This window comes from Spodoptera frugiperda, chromosome 1 (genome assembly GCF_023101765.2).
Source record: "Spodoptera frugiperda isolate SF20-4 chromosome 1, AGI-APGP_CSIRO_Sfru_2.0, whole genome shotgun sequence".
Lineage (NCBI taxonomy): Eukaryota > Metazoa > Arthropoda > Insecta > Lepidoptera > Noctuidae > Spodoptera > Spodoptera frugiperda.
The window spans coordinates 3,144,519-3,163,532 of NC_064212.1; the positions used below are offsets into that span (position 1 = coordinate 3,144,519).

The following is a 19,014-nucleotide window of genomic DNA, read 5'->3' on the forward strand; positions in this document are numbered from 1 at the left end:
ATTCGTTGGAAAGGTCTCGGGCTCCGTGAGGTTTATAGCAAAGAAAATTCAGGAAAAATTACATTGATGGCGAAACGGAGTTCGCCGGGTTTGCTAGTAGGCTATAAAACATTACGCTACGACTAATAGGGACCGAGCAGGGTGGTTTTAGCTAGTACGGTAAAGGTAATTCATAAAGTAAAAGAAACAATGTAAAATAATTCTCAGAACATTTATTTCTAATTACAATATTATACAAAATTAACTAAATTACTTGATCACCCGTGTGCTGACAGTAACGGCGAGAGTCACAGATTGGAAATACATAAATAGCCACATATACATTTATGGGGTATCTACTTTACATAGGAAGAAATATAAATAAGGGACTAATGAAAATACAAACGTTTGAGTACAATCGACTAAATTCCCGCGTGGTAACAAAGGTGGTGTAATATTTGTAACTATTTCAAATATCTCATAATTTTTTTATTAATGGTGGAATATATCCGAGTGAAGTGAAATAGTTACATGTTAAGTCCGTGGTTTTTATCTACCCCAATGGGATACACGCGTGAGTTTACGTACGAATGTCAACAGTTTGAAGAGCCAGTGGTTCTAAACAATTCGTCGAGTGTACATTTTGTTATAAAAAAAATATGTATTTCAGTACTTTGATGAAAATTATCGGTTATCACATAGGCATAAATACTCTTAAGAGAAATAAGAGGAAAATGTATGGAAACTAGAATGAAAGTTAGATAAATATAATAAATAATGATAGTGACACGTTATCTGCGAGCCTATGACGTCACTATGTACAATTAATTTCGATATTGCAATATGTTGCGAAATATAGAACCATAGAACATAGAACAGTAAGACTTTAATTACGTAATTATCGATTTGGAACTTCAAAAAGATCTCAAAATACCTCTATTTAACAATAAAAACGTATAAAAAAATGGACATGGACGTCAAAACATTTGATTTAAACATAATTGTAACATAAAAAACCACTTTATTACAGTAATAAAATAAAATCTTTGTACAAGTCCGTCTTCTATTTAATACATGATGTGTTCTGTATTTTCCAACACAGTGCAAGATGGATCTAGTGTCAAGTTGTTAGTTGACTATAACTAGTAAAGTCGTTCGGCCTTGCTTGGCCCGCAGGCGCATGCGTAGGCAGCCATGCGGCGCTCCAGCTCAGGCCTAAAGTGTCGGATAAGGCCTTGTATGGGCCACGCTGCACCGTCTCCTAACGCGCAGATTGTGTGACCTGAGGACGAGGAAATAAATTCATTAAGTATTTGACTGCCTATAGAAAGTTAGATAGAGATACCTAGGGAGCCAAGTTACAAAGGGGCGACGGGACGGAAGGACGAGATGCTTAAGGCGCCCCGATCGTGCCTGGCGGGCTTTCTACATAACTGTTATGCGTTCGGATTTTCTATCCATGTTAACTTGCATGTAAACTACAAATGGACGACTTCTGTATCTGTCATTGTTAGTCATGTCGCCACAGAATGATGTTTCATTAACATTATCAGCCTATAACTGTTCCATTGCTGGGAAAAGCCATGGAGAAAGAATGAGCAATAATCACCATGATTGCTTAATATTACGCAAGTGGGAGCAAATACGTCATTTCTACGTATAAAATATACCTAGAAGTGACGTCACGCGATATTGCAAATCGATATATCTTCAAAAGTATTTGTATTGTTTCCGTAAGAAAACAAAAGATACGTGTGTAATATTTTTAAATAATCTACAAGACGGACATTAACACGTTAACTGCCACGTAGGTCACCGGTGACCTACGTTAATGGATGATTTGCCTTCAACAGTTTTCTGATGGCAGTTAAAGGCTTAAAATAAAAATTAGTAATCTTCCCTATTATGTTATGATTAAAATATTGTTATTTACCTTCAATTTGTTTGGAGATTTCCCATAACATGTCGATTTCTTTAGGCGAAGCGTTTCCGTCGATCATTCTGTAAACAAAACAATATTTTCATATGTGAAAACTGCAATAAATCGAAAGCCTTACGCAATACTTAAAAATATTGCTTACATAATAAATAATAACTATTAAAAGCGTCATTACTATTATTTCAATACACATTAAGAGACAACATTATCAATGATTACTTTTAAATTTCAAATTATGTCAAAAATTCTTGCTACATGGATAATTAATTATTGCGTCGTCTTGTTAATTAAGTCCTTACAAATATAACGGTTGGGCAATTGGATTAGACAAGTATTATATATTGTTTTATCGATTTTAGAATATCTCAGACTCAGAGCAAACACAGGAATTGTCATGAAGAAAATACAAAGAGGAGTTCTCGTAACTGAATTTCGCTTTAACATAATGCGTGACTCTCTATTTTCCATACTACAAAAGTGTCGCCAATTGTCCACATTTTAATGTGCCAATTTTGGAGCGCTCCTAACTTATCTACACCTTTTTACTTATAATTTATCATTGTGCTGGGACATTTTTTGTGTCACAGTGAAAAATCACTTTATGGAATCTCCTGTCTCCTCTTTGTACTTGCTTTATGGGAATTGTACACTGCGCTTGATGCTGATAACTGATATCAACACAACTTTGATAACTTGCTTGTTCCATTACTAACATACTTTGGCTAATTTTGGGCAATATAAATACATCATGAAGTCATGCATCTGACTTCTATACAGTCATCATTTAACACGATCCACTGCTAGAGTATGGGCTTCTATAATTAATGTAGGATTTGCCATACCATAATTTATAAGTTTAACAAGAATTCGTACCTGTAAATAATCTTGTTCATCCAGGAGACTCCCTCGCGGCAGGGCGTGCACTGTCCACAGGACTCGTGTTTGTAGAACATGATGAGACGAGCGATAGCCTTCACGATGTCCGTGGACTTGTCCATGACAATGATGGCCGCGGTACCGAAGGCCGACTGTGCGGCTACTAGCGCGTCGAAGTCCATCAACACTGTCTCGCATACACTGTGGAGACATTTGAATTCAATTGTTGTGTTATTAAATTTATACTAATATTATAGAGCTGAAGAGTTTGTTTGTTTGATGGCGTTAATTTCCGGAACTACTGGTCCGAATTGAATAATTCTTTTTGTGTTGGATAGTGCATTTATTGAGGAAGGCTATAGGCTATAAAACATCACGCTATGACCAATAGGAGCCAAGCAGAGCGGGTGAAACCGCGCGGAAGTAACTAGTTAATCATAAAAGCCAGTCTAGTGCGAATGAAGAAGTCTATAAGGACCGCGTTAGGTGGTGCTCTATAGCCTAAAAATATATGAAGGCATATCTGTTTGACTCTTGTGTAAGTTACTGTAATTCTAGCTAATAAATTCTAACTCGTTTACAAATCCGAGGCTCCCGAGACGGAAAAATACGAAAACTAAGATTCAATTCCTGAATCGCACAGATTGCGAATCGAACTACGTAATTGCATGCTAAACAAAATAAATCGCCTTTTCAGCTAGCTTCCCATTTTTCTTGAATCAATTACCTCACACAAAACTTTACTATTTAAGTAGAAAATATAAATAAATAAATTCTTGATAGCTGTTTTTTACCTTTTAGGAATAAGAGGAGTAGAGGATCCTCCAGGAATAATAGCCAGCAAGTTGTCCCAGCCTCCGATGACACCACCAGCGTGTCTCTCAATGAGCTCCTTCAGAGGAATGCTCATCTCCTCCTCGACGGTGCAGGGAGTGTTCACGTGGCCAGAGATGTTGTACAGCTTGGTGCCGTGGTTACGGAGACGGCCGAATGACGCGAACCAGGCTCCACCACGGCGGCAGATTGTCTGGAAATTCAGGGTTTAGATTGTACTGGTATGTTAGACTTTATTTAAGTCTTTGTTTTTGGAGCTTAAAGTAACCAATCATATGTTATATGAAATCGTAATTATTTTCGGGTTATAAATACAAGCCTATAATTAGTTTTTCCTAAGCTATTAAAATGTGTAGTTTCGTTTTCGTTCAAAGTAAAGCAAACTCTCGTCTATTTTGGTCTATTTTTACAAAGTAAGTATCTAAGTATGAATTTTGTATTTAACTTAGTAACATTTGACATAAAAGAGAATAAAAATACTTACGGGGGACACAGAAATAGTCTCAACATTGTTCACAGTAGTGGGACATCCGAACAGGCCGATGTCAGCGGGGAACGGGGGCTTTAGTCGTGGCTTGCCCTGCTTGCCTTCGATGGACTCGATGAGAGCGGTCTCCTCGCCACAGATGTACGCTCCAGCGCCACGATGCACGTACACGTCGAAATCGTAGCCAGAACCGCACGCGTTCTTACCAATCAAACCTGCTTGGTAGGCCTGGAAATAAAATGCATGTTGTTTATATTTCTTACAGTTTGCAATCCTATTAAAATTATAAATATAAAAGGTTGTTTGTTACTCCTTCACGTCAAAACCGGTGATGGGATTGAGATAGATAACAGGGGTAGATTATGGTTTGGAATAACATAAAGACCAGCCGTTAATATAAGTTAGTGTATAATTATAAGACAAATCGATAAAAAATACGGCGGCGTTTTAAAACGAAGCCCGTGTTTTGCATTAAATATGAGTACAAAATCATAAGTTAGATATACCTTCATTACAGCATCATCAGCCTATTAATATACTATTGCTGAGCAAAGGCGTCTTCTCACATAGAGAAAGAAGGACTGAGCATGAATAGTACACCTTGCAATATATTAATTTATAACTAGTATTAACACGAGCAAGCGATAGGGGTATGTAAAATTCATAGCAATTGGCATTCCATAGTCTCTGCCTACCATGGGGGAAACAAGAGTAAGGTCATGTATGTTATGTATTTGTTAACCACACACATTATTTAAATCTTACCTCAGCAATAGCAACTTGGAGATTGCTGGCTTCATTGTAGAACTCTCCTCTGATGTAGATGTAAGCAGCAATGGCTCCGATAGCCCTGCCGGCGATCAGGCAACCTTCCACCAGCTTATGAGGATCATGCCTCATAATCTCCCTGTCCTTGCAAGTACCAGGCTCACCCTCATCAGCATTCACCACAAGGTACTTAGGACGGCCATCCGAGGGCTTCTGCATGAAAGACCACTTCATACCAGTGGGGAAACCGGCGCCACCACGACCACGGAGACCTGATACCTTGAGCTCATCTGGAATTTTAGATTTTTGTGTCAACAGGCATCTTATTAAACTTATTTGTACTATAAATGTGAAAGTTTATGTATGTGTTTGTTACTCCTATGTCAGAAGGGTTACGCTTATGCCAGAAGACACAGTTTAATGTAGTTTACATAAACGCAAATACAAGTATATACTTAAATCCTAACTCCTAACATAGGTACTTCTTTAATTTCTTCATGTAAGCTCACTGTTTGTACTTTCTTGTTAATTTCTATTTCTTAATTAGATCTATTATCTAAATAAGCATATTTTTACTGTTTATTTACTTAATTATCAATTGGTCATTATTGTGCAACAGTTACCAATAAATTCAGTTAGATTGTAAAACATTACTAGCATAACATAATTAGTATTGGCAAAGCTAAATTCTTTTTGAGCAACCCCTAGTTACACATTTAGTAACATTAACTCAAAAATTAGTTCAATTTAAACTAATTAATAAATGTTGCTTGACAAATTTTAGTAGTAATTACCGGGGACATTGCGTATTATGCATTAAGTACTTACAATAATATAATAAGAAGTATATAAAGTAAAATTTTAAACATTTTCAGTGTCTGTTTACATGAAATAAGGCACAATTTTTCACATAGAAGTTACTATGGAAACTCGAAGGTAAATCCTCATGTAACATGGCAGTTAATATGTTTTGAACCATATTATAATGCGAGATATTATTAAAATGATGATATCAAATAAACTAGGCCTGATAGTGTTACTTTCAGTTAATTAAAATGTGGATAAATAGGAATAACTCAGTATTGGTTTATTTGGTCACTGTAAGTCTAGGCTTCCACCGACTATGTTCAGGATTTTACATATTACAAGACCTGTTTTCTGTCATTGTTATCAGCTGATACTCACTGACAATCCAATCGTTGCCCTTCAGCAATATTTCCTTGGTCATGTACCAGTCTCCGCGGGCCATAGCTGCCTTCAACCTCCAGTCATGACGCCCGTACAAGTTCGTAAAGATTCTGTCGCAGTCAGAAATTGGTGCACCACATTGCTTGCCTTTAGGCGCAGCGTCGGCGCTTTGGAACCGCACAACAGCAACATTACCATTGCCGACGCTCACCAATGGGCCAATAATGCCTAAAAAGAAACGCAAAAATTATGTAAGTCACACACTGCGCATCGTAACAACAACATTTACTTCAGTACTTCTACAGCCATCCTATGTTCATATAACTTTGTGTGACGTAAATTGGTATATTCTGAAGCTATTCTGTTATTAATTAAGTACCCAATTGTGGCTTAGTCCTCTGAATTACTCTCGCCAGCACACCAGCCATTTTTGCAGAAAATGTCAAATGTGACAATACCAAAATTCAAACAAAAATCATTGTCAGATGGCAGAGTCAAGTCTGCCTTTAAATTTTCCTCTAAAAGAAGAAAAAATATAACGCGAAGTTCTTTGAAAAGTTAATAATTGTTACGCTGTTGATGTAACACAATAAACATATGCTTTTTTATTAAAGAAATTGAACCTTTGATCGCTATTATGAGCGAAATTACTACATTCTTATTATTAATACTTCCTAATCAAGGGTAATTGGTTGTAAAGTGGCAACACAAAGTAAAACATTTCAATTTATTCAGAATTTTAAAGATTTACTCCTACACAAGAACACTGCCAAAAATCAGAACAATGATAATAAACGTTTAGACCATCTAATTTGTTGTTTTATCATCATCATCATCATCATGATGATGATGATATGATATGTTTTATAACGTAACTGAAATAATTTCGTAAAGTCATCTTTTTATGCAAAAGTTTTTTTTATTTCAAAATGTTTAGGAACGTTAAAACATCTTTCTTTATCACTTGTCAACAATGTCATCTGTCAAAGCCCATTGATAAACTTGAGTTTACATTTTTTAAATGCCTTAAAAATTATGTAAAACTGTTAATAATTCATAAGTTTATTGTTACTCATTAATATTTAACATCAGTATTGTGTAACAAACGTTAACATAGCCTTTGACCGACAATTATATGACAATAACAACTTAATAAAAGTAAAGAAATAATATTTTGTCTCTGTCAGTTGCGTTGTAAACTTTAATCTTTCTATTATCTCAGTCATCATTACTTCACAGTTTTTAAAACCTTGAGCAGACATGGGTCCAACTATCCCAGCCGTAACTAAGCTAACTAATAGTGTAATTAGAATTCTAGGATGTAATCCAGGCCCTATGACTCTACAAGGCACTAATACATACTTAATAGGCACTGGTAAAAAGTTAGTATAATTATAATTATTTTAAATATATCATTCAATGGTTTAAAGTACGCCATAGATAAAATAACATTGATCTTTCACCTCCAATTACTTCATTCTATTTTTTTTTTATTATTAGCAAGGAGGTTGACTCTGTATCTTTTTTTTCAGTCGAATCTTGGTAGATACAGGTGATAAAAATGTACAAGACTACCAGAACCACTTGGCTCAGGTTGTGAAGCAAGAACAAGTGAACATAGAGCATATTATTGTGACACACTGGCACCATGATCATATTGGAGGAGTTGAAAATATTTATGGGAAAATTGCTGGTAAGTTTATTATTTTTATAAGACTTATTTAACAATTGTAAAAAGATAATTATTTCTGTTTCCTATTTCTAAAACAAACTGGTTATTAATAATTTTTATTTGTTTTTCAAAAGTATTATTTACCTTTATTAGCAAATTTCATTATTGTAAAATGTACTAACACAGTAACACAACACATAACAAATATTGAATTTTCAGCTCAACCAAAAATATGGAAACATCCAAGGAGTCACAATGATGAAAAAGATCAAATACCACCCATCATACCTATGAACTGGTTAGCAGACGGCCAGGAGTTGAAGGTAGAGGGAGCCACTTTAAAGGTCCATCACACACCAGGCCATACTACTGATCATGTGGTACTTACACTGCTGGAGGAGAATATCCTGTTCAGCGGAGACTGCATCCTGGGTGAAGGCACCGCTGTGTTTGAAGACTTGTACAGCTACATGTTGAGTTTGAAGAAAATATTAAACTTGGCACCTGATGTTATTTATCCAGGACATGGGAATGTTGTTGATGTAAGTGTCAAGTGTCCTTTTAAACCAAGTTTTCCCACATGCTAAGTATGGAGATAAGTCTTCTTAGGTAGGGGAGGCCTATGTTATAATCATTGATGTGTGATTTATGGGATAAGCCGGTAAACAAGCAGATTGATCACTTGATGGTAAGCAATCGCCGCCTCTCATGAACACCCGAAACACCAGAGCTAGAGGCATTACAAGTGCATTGCTGGCCAGGGTTAGGAAGATTGGGAAGGGGAGTAATTGGTCTTCCGGTAATCTCACATACACAATGCAAGCGGTGTTTCATGTCAGTTTTCTGCTCGGCCGTGGTATCACTCCGGTCGAGTCGTGTCAAGCATGGCTCTCCTACACAAATTGCAAAAAAGAATACATAATTCTAAAACTATTTTTATTCAGTACACATTACCTTTGCATAATAATTCTCTTTAGAATCTGAATGTCAATAATTATTGTGAGTTCAAGGGCATATGTAATTAGTTACACAATTATGTTGTTACAAGTTATAAAAAGAAACAATAATTGATTCATAAGTAGACAGAAACATCTACAAACTCACATAACCTGACTTGATTATGGCAAGCTTATATTTATTGCAGGAATATTTGACAATTATGTTAGTCCATTTATCGAGGTAGGCTAGAAAACAACCACCACTAAAATCTATATTCCAGGACCCAATAACTAAAATAGAATACTACATACAACACAGAAATGAAAGAGAAAAGCAAATACTAGAGGTACTCAAACAACATCAGGATAAGGCGCTGAATGAAATGGATTTAGTCAAAATTATTTATAAGGATACTCCGGAGCACTTGTGGCCAGCGGCAGCTTATAATGTCAGCCATCATTTGAAAAAACTGACAAAAGAACATAAAGTAAATTGTGTAACTGTTGATGATGAAAACAGGTGGCAATACGCTGGGAACATGGAAAGTAATCTATAAGGATTTTTATTATTACCGTAGAACAAGGTGAATAGTATTCGAAGAGTGAATAGATACAGAAGAGAGGTGAATAAATGTTGGGAAAATGTTCTAACATCTATTCACCCCATTCCTTTGTCTATTCACCCTATGAATTCTATTCACCGTTTTACAATATTTAATTTTGTTATGGCAATACATAAGTATTTGTTGGAAGTGGTATTTTTACAATTGTTGGCTGTTATTGTTTTGATATTATTAAAATAATTGAAAGTAAATTTGCAATTTTGTTTTTTAGTTACCCTTAACTACTTATCTCGTAAGAAATAAAAAACATTTTCTCCATAAATTAACTATAGATATTTATTTCACGTTAACTTATTTTAATGTAACAATCCATAATAAATTAATTACTATATTTTTCGTATTACTCACGTAATTATTCGTCGAGGAACTCAACTAGTTTCAAGCCATGCTAGAAGCTCATATTCATAGGCAGCATTCCGCGACACACGACGCGGCGATTATCGCGCTGCTACTAGTCGAGTTCCTCGTCAAATAATTACGTGAGTAAGCCGAAAAACATAATAATTAATCCATAATAATTCACAAAAGGGGGGAAATCACGAGATTTCCCAAATAAATGTAGTTTCATAGTATGGTACCCTTGTTATTACAGTATCTTTATTTTACATTAAGTAACTTATTATTAACGCAGTAGAGTTCAAATTACGATATAAAGTGGTTCGATTGTCACTATTGTTTCTAAGTTATAATGATAAAAATATACCAGGCTTATGTTCTTAATAATTTAATTTAACATTTCCGTATTATAATAATTCGTCTTATAACGACTGAAGGAATAAAGAATACTGAAAATTAACTCTTCATAATAAAAACACAACACAGTTTGTAGGATTTTAGACCGTATAGTTTTGGTATAAAGTTGAAAATAAATAAAAATAGAAAAGATCACAGAATGCGCAGGAGTTACAAGTGTTGGCAATCAGCATGTATCACAGGAAATTCGAATTAGTTATAAAAAAAGGCAAGAAAAGTATATTAATTATTATCATTATCGGCTTACTCATGTAACTGTTTGACGAGGAATTCGACTAGTTTCAAGCCATGCTAGAGACCCATATTTATGAGCAGCATTCCGCGACACACGACGCGGCGATTGTAGCGCTGCTACTGTGTGTATTGCGTTGAAACTAGTCGAGTTCTTCGTCAAACAGATACGTGAGTAAGCTGATAACATAATCATTAATTTAGTATGGTTCACGGAAGTTATAATAAAAGAAAAAGTATAGGTATTTTGAGAAATTATATGCCACGCAATACAAAGCTAGATTAGGTAATAGAGAATAATAATTACTACTTTTAAAAACTATAATCTTAACGAATCTATCATAGCTCCCATCAATTTTATTTTTCAGTCACAAGAGTCACAACATTAAAAAAAAAAAACGAAATAACATTGACAATCGCGCCATCTTTATTTTTTATGTACTGGCAACATTATGGAGAACGCTATCGACGCATGCGCTTTGGAGGCGGCATCATATCCGAGTCGTCGTGGAACCTATGATTGTCTATGTAGTCAAGTAGGATCTCCTTAGTAACTGGGTCCTTTATACTCTCGCAGACGGCTGAAAAATAGGAAAATATATTTTAAATATGAGGTAAATATAAAGGTTTAAAGTAAAAGTGACAAAAGTGGTAAGTTTTGGACATCTTTAAAGGGAGGGATAAGGAGTTTCTTTTTATGACGTAGTATCCCCTTTTTATGGGGAAGGTAGAGGTGCATTACGGCACGCAATGCCGCTACACAATGTACACCCACTTTTTAATCATTTGTGTTGTAAGACCAATGTAATAAGTGGTGAGACTATTGCCATATACTGGGCACAATTCCAGACCCCGTGCTACTACTGAGAAATGTTCGAAAAGGCAGTAGGAGTTAATCTATTTAATAAATAATTGGTTTTACAATAGCACTTGTTTCTAAATTTAACAGTAGCATACAACACTCATTCTAAAATCTACTTTACCACTTAACAAATAGAGTTGATATTCGTTCATCACCTCGCTACAGACTAGCAGCATATTAAAAAACCAAACTAATAGCTATTAAAATAGAGCCCACATTTCCTTAACAACAACAAAGAATACTCACAAGCAGCTGTATTGTAGCTATTAGGAAAAGATTTGTCCGTCCGTTCCCTCATGAAGACCCAGCGTCCTTGCTCGAAGGTACACTCAATGATTTTGTTGTCCAAATGTTTTATATCCTTCGTCACTTTCATTGATGCGAAGGGCTGGTCCATTTTACCTACGTATAGGTAACCAATCTTTGTTGGTAAGAGGCTGGAATAGAAAGATTTTGGTATGTTATAAAATCGTGAGGTAACAAGGGGGAAAGGGGTACGTTTTAATTTCCGAATAGAGGGGTAATCATCACTGATATTATTGGCTTTACAAAAATGCCCATTAACATTACAGAGTTTGTAACTGTCACACGTTTATTATTGCAATGGACGTTTTGGCAAATAGGATATCAGATTAGGTATGGGCACTTGCTTACATCTCCAAAAATCAGAAAGCCTTATTAGCAGAAATGTTAGTATAAAATCACACCTTAGTAGGCTGATAGTAGCTGATGTGATAATCTAATGTAGATGCCAGCAAAGAAAATCTAAGTATTGAAAATGTATGGTCAATATGTATGTAGGTATGTACTAAGTTTAAAAACTCACCCCTGGCCAGTCTCTGTGACAATTTTCAGTCTGAAGTCCACACTGTTCATGTTACTTGGTTTCCACTTCAGCACATCTTCGCAAGGGCCTGGTACGTACCTCTGAAATTGTATAAACATATAATTTGCTAAAACCAACCTTATTAACATTGTAATAGTGGTTATTATGAAATAACGTACGTAACGTCATGTCTTTTACCCTCGAAGGGGTAGGCAGAGGTGCACATTACGGCAATTTTGAAATAAAGTTTTGCTAAAACACAAATATATGCAGCTATTGCTGTTTATGACTGCACGGTTGGTGTAGTGATTGGATAACCGTGAGGTGCGCAATATGTAGCGGGTTCGATTATCACATGGAGCAAACGTTACAGATGATCTAAAAATCATTGTTCCCGGTTTGAGTGTGAGGTGAATGTTTATAAAACATGGCGAAATTAAACATTGTGATTGCGTAGTTTTTTTAGGAGACCAGAATATTATCAAGCCAGCAATAAGAGATATTATCAAGCCAATATGTAGTCACAAAATTGCGTAAAATAAGATACGAACCTCCTTAGAAGGCTGGAATATAAGCCCGTCAGGTTCATGAGACAATGTCTTAGCGAATTTCTCTCCGAGCAACTGTCGCGCCATCGGTAACTCCCAGAATTGCTTCAACCGGACACTGAACGGCTCCCTCTCCTTTTTGATTATACCTTCCTTCATCGCTTGGTGTCTGTAACATTATCATAATATTTCATAAAGGTTTTTATTTTAATGTGTTTGTACTGATAAACTTGGGGCTCGAAAAGCAGGAGTAGGAACGGGTGGTTTTTAGTCAGTAAGAGTCTGACACTCCCTCTCGTCTCGCCCAAGGCGGGAGAAGACATTGTATGATTCTCGCCCTCAAAAAAAAAATCTATAATGAATGCGCTTGCGCATGCGAACTGTAAACTCTACTTATGACACTATAATTCTACTATCTATTAAAAATCAAAACCATATTAGACATTAAAAAATAACAACACGACTCTTACCTAGGATTAACAATTTCATTTTCGATATAATTCAGTCTAGTCGGGAAGAACTCCATTTTGCCGGTATCGACGCCTTCAAAGCTTATAATATCGTAACACAAGTACCGAGGTATGTCCTTATTATCCACTTTATCGATTACCATTTCCTGAAAAGATATTAATTACTTTTAAAAACAAAGTTAAACATTTTTGCACTCAGCAGATGGCGCCTCTGGAGTATTAGGTCCCCTGTGGGTAAAATATTTTACTGGATGTCTAACTGCCGCACTCAGAGACATTTAACATTATTTCTTAGTAGCGATTTTGTTCGGAAAACAATTACTAAGGACTGGGTTAAGTAACCATTAAAATAATGAATCTGATTACGACAGTAAGCAACTAAGATCTTATAGTATGGGGGCCTTACGTCTCTTTAGTGCCATCTTGTCTGTGGATCAAGAACCCTATTTATAAAAGTTGAACTTACACCATCAAGTAGAGTATTCCTCAGGTGTCTTCTCAGATCTTTTCTGTATAGGAACTGCAGGCCATGTACTTTGAACACGCAGTTGTCTCGGTCCAACATGTACACTTCTCCTTCGCCGTCAATCAACATCATGTATCTAGGAAAAATATCAGTCAAATCAGCTGCTGCATAAAGTAAATTACATATACTAAAAAGGCATTTGGTAGTGCTCACTGCATCGGTTATCGCATATGGCGTTCATAATTATAGGCCCCTATTGTAGCTTGAAACTGGTCGAGTAATCTCGTCAAACAGTCATGTACGTAAGCCGCATAGCCTAACGCTCGAATACTCAATTTTAAGTTGTACTTAAATATCGTGCTATCTCTGTCATTTTATAAAGAATTGATAGTGACAGAACTACATTTGAGAGCGTCTTAAAATTGAGTAGCGTTTAAGTATTCGGGCATAAGTCAAATACGGGAAAATTTCTCCACATCCACCTTCTGTTTCTACTATTTAAAGTTGAAAGGAATATAAACTCTGAACACTGATTAGTCTACATACCTTACTCCATCAGCCTTCCACGATACTCTATAAGGCTTCTCATGCAGTTTCCTCAAGTTGGTAGTGTCCATGGACACAGGCTGTGAGCCAGGAAACCCAGTGGTGTCCCACTCGCAGAACTGTTGAGCTTTCTTCTGCACCTCACTGAGCCGTGGTTGGGTGTCAAAAGGCTCCACTCCCCGGACACCTGGCATGAAACTGGCCTTTTTATGGGTAGTCTCCTTTCTCCCCTTGCCTTTGTGTTTGCGTGGGCTGTAAGATAAAATAAGGATTAATTAATAGGGATAATGAAAATTGAAAATCTATTTAGTCTGTCGTAGTTAGGTAGTGAAAAAATATTACACAGGTATTTTTTTTTTATTGTCATTTATGAATCAGATGTATTTGTCTCAGATGTATGGCTACAGCCATAACGACAATTTTATTATGTTAGTAGTAGTATTGTGATACTAACATAATAAACGCGATCGCTACTTACTTTGTTTGATTCATGCTGCAAGGGTCGTATTTTTCCTTATATGGTTTCTGTGTCTTAATATAATGATAGTTAAGACTCAGGTGAATCAGTATTATAATAATTAACTAACTAACTAACTAACAGTTTTTACAAACAAAACTATAACAATAGAATACATTTGCGTCCACACAGTCCAACATTCTAAAGCAATTACGACGCAATCCTTATCTATTTTCAAGTGGATCAACGGTTAACAAACAGCATATGACTGATGTTGACAATATGTCATTTTCTTATTATATTATAATGTCAAAAATAAGTGGCACTTACGTGGATGATGATGAGTTCTGCGAGTGACTTGGGACATCGTCATCAACCTCCTCTTCTTCCTCTGAAAACAAACATAAGTCAAAGTCAAAATCAAAGCCCACTTTATTGGTTCAAAGAAACAAGTACCTGAAATAACTTCTCGCAAATGATTTCAATAACAGTAAGTCTGTTTTCATCCTACTTCACTTTAACATACATAATTGTAAATGAGTAAAAACAAGTTTATTTTTTAATGGAATAAGCCGGTAAACGAGCAAACGGATCCCCTGATGGTAAGCAATCGTCGCTAAAAGCAAAATACTAAAAGTAGGTTAATAATAAGACGTGTTAATATGTTATTTAGATTTCCACGTAATATTAATGGACCAGTTAGGCATAAGATAATAATATTTATTTTAAGACACACATAACATCACGTTTATAACTTTATACTGATTCTGCAAATGTTATTTATACTTAGTACAACAGTATATAAGTAAGACGGACTGTTGGGCGTACGGCTAGGTGTACCGATGATAATATTGTCAGTCACGGGAAACCATCGAGCCATTGGACCCAAGTAGCTAGTTGTCGTTCGACGTGGAGGACTAAGGCAGCCTATCCACCGGAGCGGAGAAACGGAGAAATATGAACTAATAGATTTTTTAAAATCTGCGCTCTTCTTTAATGGACAGGTTTTGTGCAATCCTATTGATTAATATTTCTCCGTTTCTCTGCTCCGCTCCGATTGACAAAGTAGCAAAGGGGCTCCATTTTTTCAGTAGTGGACGTCTTTCGGTTGATGTTGATGAACTATATAGTAAAGTAATGTAATAGTATAACATAGACTTACCATGACACCAGTCAGGCAGCATAGGCGCAGCGGGAGTCAACTCCACTTCATCATAGCGACGGAACAACTCTTGTAAATAATCTTGTTTGTATATTCCTGGGGGTCTGAAAATGATGGTCATTAATTTCTGTACAATCTCATGAGTCTTAACTATTATTGTCTTACGATCAAAATTGAAAGCCAAACTCAATCCTGAATATTTAGATTAAATTTTGACAGTGGACTTGAAAATAACTTGACTGATATAGAGATTGATTATTATTTTTTATCATAAAACACATGAAGAGATTCTTTGACAAACAACATAACTAAAAGAAATATTTTTAATAAGATGACAAAGAATGGAAAAGACATAGCCCAATATGGCATATTGGGCTGAAATATGTGGACTATAATATATTTTATGTTGCTGCGCACTGACTACATAATCAAAGATCATAAAACTACGTACCTCATCCTTGCAAACTCATTGATGGCTGCCTGCACACTGCAATCCAGATGTTCCACCATGTAGGAAACCAGTAGGAACCCGGTCCTATTGAAGCCATGAGTACAATGTACTCCAATCAACTCTAAAGGCTTCTGACTCACAAATTTGCTAACTAATTGGATGAATTCCCTGAAAAAAATATTATTATGTTTGTATTTTGTTACATTTTTCTACAAATTAATAATTACTTGAAAATACTACAACAAAATGGACCATTTTAATAGATCTAACTACTAGAGTTGTAAATTTTCGAAGTAGAGATTGCGATTCAGCATTCAACACTTTTTTGACATGCTGGAACCAGCAAACCGTGGATAACCGCGAGGATACACCACCGGTATCTAATTCAAAAAAAGTTATTTTGTCTTCATTAGCTGCTTTTTGAATTAAAAACTTCTATATGACGCTTGATTTAGGGTATATGCTAGTGAAAGCATGACGAGAGTGTTACGAAAACGTTGCTGTTTTCAAAATCGTGCATCGGCTATGTTTCTATCCTATCACACTAAAAGGGAGCACAGGTTACAAGTGCGATTGAACAGCAACATCACCACTTGCCACCAAATCATTATTTTATTAGTTTAATTTGATTAAAAATTATGTATTTATTTTGACTAGTGGTCGCCTAGTGGTCGAAATTCGACCATATGCGATTTAATTTACAATACCACTTAACATACATTCAAGGATAATTTGTATTTAACGAATTGCTATTAGTTTTGTAAAATTCAAATTAATATATTCCGGCGCATCATGAATAACCAAACCTCCTTCAATTAGAAACCTCTTTTCATATGAGACGTGAGAATACCATCGCAATGTCTATCGATTTTGACGTTTTGTCAAATACGATCAGATACTATGCATGTGTGTGTAATGTTTTATTTATTGATTTAATGTACTTTATAAGCATTATTTTTGAAAAATATTAACGTTCCGCAATTCTCCTACACATAAACTACAAGTGTACCAAATTTTATGCTCCTACGTCCGCACAATTTTCGTAAAAAGTGTTACAAAGTTTTTGCTTCACGTATTAATATATAGATTCCATAATTTGCTGGATCCAGGCTAGTCTTACAAAAATCGAGCTGAATTGAAAATGCTACTGGATTGCAATCCCTATTATAAGAATTTACTTTTGTGCTCATATATTTCCTACTGTATTTGTGCTAGGGTATTTCTGAATGCATGATCAACAACCAAGTAAAATGCTGAAGTATAAATCTCTTTTGCATATTTATCATATTCTAATATTATTTTATTGTCAACAGGCTCACCGCCTCAATCGTGTGTATAATGGCAATTTTGGTAAGTTCATATTTATAAGCTAGACTAATATATAAAGCCTAAAAGTTTATTTATTTAAAGGCACAAATCTCCAGATGTAAAGTCCTCAAAATATTTTTGAGTTGTATAAGCCTATTTAGAGCCAGCCTACAAGAAGGTATATGCTATAAAACATCATGCTAAGACCCAAAGGAGCTGAGCAGAGTGGGTGAAACTGTGTAGAAGTATGTAGTTTCTTATATTTTATGATCTTGTGATCAATAGTTTAGCTAACCTTTGTTTATTGGTTACTCGACACATCATTATCAGAAGAGTTTCACACACTTAAGGATTTCTGATGGCTTTTTTCCTTACCTAGTCTGAGTTGGAGATGGTGTCTCACCATGGCCTCTGCACTGCAACTTTACATACTTACAACCAGTCTCCTCTACCTCTTTCTTGTCATAAAATCGACTGGTGTTGGTCAGGTCTATCCAAAGACCTAACTTGATCTGAAAATACATACTTCTTTGATTTACATGCCCATAAAAATAATCATACAGCTTTGAGTAATTTTACAGACATGACAAATATTGTATAATACAGAAGACATGGAACTCATAATACCACATTGTCACGTTTTCTCTAAAAATAGACTTTCATATTGGCATAAACAATGGCTGCAATGTTGTTACTTTTTATAGGCGAATCGCCTTCTTTCTTCACATAAAATTATACAAGAAGATTTTAATTTAGTGTACGATAAATAATAATATTAATAAAGACAAATTTACTGCGATAAAATACACACAATGTGAAAAATATTTCGGTAATGGTCATGCATGTGAAATCCGACTTACTTTCATACTTTTCATGTACATAAATAACATGGATGGAGTAAAACGATTTTCCTCAGGTACTTTATCATTGAATTGAGACCCCAAAGGTGTCTTGAAAGCCATAAACTTATCAGCAATGAGTCCCGTTGCTTTTCGTGGACATCTCAACCACCTATTCGGTATGGGTCCTGGATCTCTTTGAGACATTATGACCAGGTTTTGAGGTCAATTAGCTACACTATAATCACTAATTTAATCACAACTTGCCACACATTAGTTAACGTAAACGATTTTCTCCGATGTAATAGATTTTCTTTATGAAAAAACTAAACAAATCTGTTTTTGACAAGTCGACACAGACAGAGCATCTTTCAAAAGAGAAAGCAAAGTGTGGTGTTGCTAGTGCACAATACAATAGTAAAATAGTTGATATATTTGAAAGTGTAGTAATCGATAAGAGTATTATCTATTTTAAAGTCTGACGTTCTGACGTAAATAAAAGTAAGTATAGAAATCTTAATGATTTTTTACTTTACTACACTTACCATCAGGTGAGATAGCGGCCCAACGTCGACCCATTAAATGTAAAAAAATCTTAAATACAAACTATAACACTAATTCTCAATTACTTCGACTTTGAAGAGTCCTTAGGACAATGGTCCTGTTTCTTTTTTTCCATTACATAAAATAATTGTTAAGTTGACCCCGACACCAAGGACGTGTTGATGACGGTCGACTTCAATAACATCAACGGTCTAAATATTTAACGCAGCCAGTCACACAAGACGGCT

At 35.5% G+C, this 19,014-nt stretch overlaps 3 protein-coding genes across 3 annotated transcripts; 1 reads left to right on the forward strand and 2 right to left on the reverse strand.

Annotated features, from left to right (window-relative positions):
* Positions 1 to 197: 197 nt before the first annotated feature.
* On the reverse strand, positions 198 to 6,605 carry LOC118281852 (NADH dehydrogenase [ubiquinone] flavoprotein 1, mitochondrial). Its single transcript, XM_050695809.1, has 8 exons — positions 6,451 to 6,605; positions 6,069 to 6,299; positions 4,881 to 5,173; positions 4,113 to 4,343; positions 3,589 to 3,821; positions 2,792 to 2,995; positions 1,913 to 1,980; positions 198 to 1,261 (listed from the first exon to the last, which is right to left on the reverse strand). The coding sequence occupies exons 1-8, from the start codon at positions 6,497 to 6,499 to the stop codon at positions 1,122 to 1,124; spliced, it is 1,449 nt and encodes a 482-aa protein (XP_050551766.1). The 5' UTR covers positions 6,500 to 6,605; the 3' UTR covers positions 198 to 1,121.
* A 447-nt stretch (positions 6,606 to 7,052) lies between these two features.
* On the forward strand, positions 7,053 to 9,495 carry LOC118281853 (beta-lactamase-like protein 2 homolog). The gene is made up of 5 exons (XM_050695815.1): positions 7,053 to 7,229; positions 7,311 to 7,453; positions 7,604 to 7,764; positions 7,963 to 8,285; positions 8,963 to 9,495. Exons 2-5 carry the CDS (start codon positions 7,332 to 7,334, stop codon positions 9,236 to 9,238), a joined length of 882 nt encoding a protein of 293 aa, XP_050551772.1. The 5' UTR covers positions 7,053 to 7,229; positions 7,311 to 7,331; the 3' UTR covers positions 9,239 to 9,495.
* Positions 9,496 to 9,553: 58 nt separating this feature from the next.
* Positions 9,554 to 18,614, reverse strand: LOC118281851 (mRNA-capping enzyme). The gene is made up of 12 exons (XM_035602617.2): positions 18,245 to 18,614; positions 17,760 to 17,896; positions 16,077 to 16,244; positions 15,626 to 15,729; positions 14,794 to 14,854; positions 14,007 to 14,258; positions 13,461 to 13,596; positions 12,995 to 13,140; positions 12,528 to 12,693; positions 11,977 to 12,077; positions 11,397 to 11,587; positions 9,554 to 10,869 (listed from the first exon to the last, which is right to left on the reverse strand). Exons 1-12 carry the CDS (start codon positions 18,428 to 18,430, stop codon positions 10,751 to 10,753), a joined length of 1,767 nt encoding a protein of 588 aa, XP_035458510.1. The 5' UTR covers positions 18,431 to 18,614; the 3' UTR covers positions 9,554 to 10,750.
* Between the last annotated feature and the right edge of the window lie 400 nt (positions 18,615 to 19,014).